This window comes from Octopus bimaculoides, chromosome 22 (genome assembly GCF_001194135.2).
Source record: "Octopus bimaculoides isolate UCB-OBI-ISO-001 chromosome 22, ASM119413v2, whole genome shotgun sequence".
Lineage (NCBI taxonomy): Eukaryota > Metazoa > Mollusca > Cephalopoda > Octopoda > Octopodidae > Octopus > Octopus bimaculoides.
Genome location: NC_069002.1, coordinates 27,862,116 through 27,865,403, shown reverse-complemented (window position 1 = coordinate 27,865,403; position 3,288 = coordinate 27,862,116). Strand labels below are relative to the sequence as shown.

Genomic DNA, 3,288 nt, shown 5'->3' with positions numbered 1-3,288 from the left:
CAAAAGTAACCGATAGAATAAGTACTAGGCTTCCAAAGAATAAGCCCTGGCGCTCCCTGACGACTAGATTAAGGATACACGTGTCTGTGGACTACTCAGCCACTTGCACATTAATCTCATGAGCAGGCTGTTCTGATGATGGGATCAGCTGGAACCTTCATTGTTGTAACCAACGATGTAGATTCTTTACGAAACAGTTTCCTTATGGTTTTTGTTTTCTTGTAGGTCTCACTGTTAAAAAAGATATGACAGTTGCAGCTGTTATATTAGATATGGATCTCTTGCAAGGAATTGTCCAGCTGGCTGCATCTCCTGTAGTTGTCAAACAGGTGATGAAAATGAAGAAGAAACCAGAAGAGGTGCAGTAAATGACTTTCTTTTTATATGTGTTGTTTTTTTATTGTTGTCAGTATTTTTGTTATTATTATTATTATTATTATTATGGTGGTGAGCTGGCAGAATTGTTAGCATCGCGGGCAAAATGCTTAGCAGCATTTCATCTGTCTTTATGTTCTGAGTTCAAATTCTGCTGAGGTCGACTTTGCCTTTCATCTTTTTAGGGTCAATAAATTAAGTACCAGTAAAACACTGGGGTTAATATAATCAATGAGTTCTGCACAAGAAAAAAAAATTCAGGCCTTGTGACTTTGGTAGAACGGATTATTATTATTATGTAATTATGATAACTGATAATTCTTTATGGCTGTGTGGTTAAGAAGTTCACATTGCAGCCACACGGTTTCAGGTTCAGTCCCACTGTGTGACACTCTGGGCAAATATCTTCTAGTACAGCCCCAGGCTCACCAATTCACTTCACAGAAGCCATATGCAAGCCCATCATGTATGTGTGTCTGTGTGTGTGTATATATATATATATATATATATATATATGTGTGTGTGTGCCTTCTCTACCACTTGACAACCAGTGTTGGTTTGTTCACATCCCTTTAACTTAACGATTTGGCAAAAAGAGACTGATAGAATAAGTACAAGACTTAAAAATGATAAGTACTTGAGTTGATTTCTTTGACTAAACACTTGAAGGTGGTACCCCAGCATGGGCACAGTCAAATAACTGAAACAAGTGAAAGATAAAAGATAGAAAGATGTATGTGTGTGAGAATGTGTTTGTTTCTTTGTCTTAACATCACATTCCAGTATTCAATTCTGTTATTCTACAAAACCAGGTAATGTGGTGGAGGTCTTAAAACTAATTCTTTTAATTTAGTTTCGAACATTAATATTTGAAATTGTTTATTTTTAGATTCCAAAGAATAAAAAACTCAAGTCACTTGTGCTGCTGGTTCGAAAGGAGTTTGTTATAGTTTTGTTAAAGATGAAAGGAAAGGCAAAATTAGCTTACCTTTCTCCGAAAATGGTAATATATATTTATTTAATTTTCATTCAAATTAATGTTTGTTTTACCATTTGCAAAAAAAAAAAAAGAAGAAATAATTGGTAAAAACTGAATAATTTAGGTACTCGGTCCATTCTGCGAGATGATTGATGTTAGAAAGGGCATCCAGCTGTAAAAACCATGTCCGAAACAGACACAGTAGCCAGGTGTAGTCTTCTACTGGCCAGCTCCTGTCAAACCGTCCAACCCATGCCAGCATAGAAAGCAGACATTAAATGATGATGGTGGTGGTGGTGGCAGCATAGTTAACCCTTTTGCTGCCAACTTTCTGAGATCACTCCTGCTTTTGTGATACAATTTCCATGTTTGAAAGTGATCTAAATTAAAACCAGCCATCAAAACGTTAATTTATGTTCCAAACTAATAATTAAACTGGACATATCAAGCTAAAATATTCTAATGGTGTCTCACACGTACCATACAATATTATTCTAAAAATAAACAATCATGTCATTGAAATCTCAAAGTTATAAAGTAATGCATGACTAATTCAAAACAATGTGAATAAACAAGTATGACATTTGACAAAGTAATCTGAACACTAAAGGGTTAAGACTGACAAACCAATATCAATAAATTCTTTCTTATTTCCAAAATTAATTGAAACAAAAGCAGTGGATTTCAACTGAAATATGGTAAGAAAAGGGTTTAGAAGTTCACTTCAGAATCACATGATTTCAGGTTCAATCTATCATGTATCTTCTACTAGAACACTGAGCTGACCAATGTCATGTGAGCAAATTCGGTAGACAGAAACTGTGAGGAATCCTGTTGTGCATTCCGGAAGTTTTGAGACTTTTTTTTTTTTTTTTAGGAGTGGCAGTTATAAGTGTCTTAGATTATTGTAAATTTAGTATGTCAGAAGTCAGCTTATTAGATGTATAGTAATGTACTATACATCTAATAAGCTGACTTGCCAACTGTGACAAGAGTCCTTGGACATGTTAACTTTGGAGATTAAAATTTTATGCTTCTTTGAAATAAATAAATGTCTCTCCTGGAAAAGTCCCAAAACTTCTGGAATGCACCTTGTATATACATATATATATATATATATATATATATATATATATATATATATATATATATATATATATATATACATATGTGTCTCTGTGTGTGTATATGAATATTGATATCTTACAGCTTTGCTTATCATTGCTGATGATGATGATGACAACTGCTATTATTATTATTATTATTATTATTATCATTATCATTATCATTATCATCATAATAAAAGGTGGCAAGCTGAAAGAATCGTTGGCACACCGGGCAAATGCTTAGCAGCATTTCATCCATCTTTATGGTCTGAGGCACTGGGGTCGAGATCATCATCATCATCATCATCGTTTAACGTCCGCTTTCCATGCTAGCATGGGTTGGACAATTTAACTGAGGATTGGCAAGCCAGGAGGCTGCACAAGGCTCCAATCTGATCTGGCAAAGTTTCTACAGCTGGATGCCCTTCCTAACGCCAGTAATCAACAAATCCCCTCCCCCACAAATTGTGGTAAAATTTAAAGAAATTGTTTTTGTTGTTGTTAAGGTGGCGAGCTTGCAGAATCGTTAGCACATCGAGTGAAATGCGCTTAGCAATATTTCGCCTGTTGCTGCTATGTTCTGAGTTCAAATTCCACCGAGGTCAACTTTGCCTTTCATCCTTTCAGGGTCGATAAAATAAGTACCAGTTGAGTACTGGGGTCAGTGTAATCAACAAGTCCCCTCTCTTAAAATTTCAGGCCTTGTGCCTTTAGTAGAAGGGATTATTATTATTATTATTATTATTATTATTATTATTATTATTATTATTATTATTATTATTATTATTATTATTATTATTATTATTATTATTATTATTATTATTATTA

At 34.2% G+C, this 3,288-nt stretch overlaps 1 protein-coding gene across 2 annotated transcripts in view; it reads left to right on the top strand.

The window, feature by feature from the left end:
* Positions 1 to 1,477, top strand: part of LOC106872096 (protein RRP5 homolog) — a 30,152-nt gene extending 28,675 nt beyond the window's left edge. For both annotated transcript variants that reach the window (XM_052975761.1, XM_052975760.1), the window contains exons 19-20: positions 226 to 359; positions 1,265 to 1,477. In XM_052975761.1, coding sequence (XP_052831721.1) covers positions 226 to 359; positions 1,265 to 1,462 — 332 coding nt within the window. In that variant the 3' untranslated portion in view covers positions 1,463 to 1,477. The remainder of the gene's footprint in view (positions 1 to 225; positions 360 to 1,264) is intronic.
* The last annotated feature ends 1,811 nt before the right edge of the window (positions 1,478 to 3,288 follow it).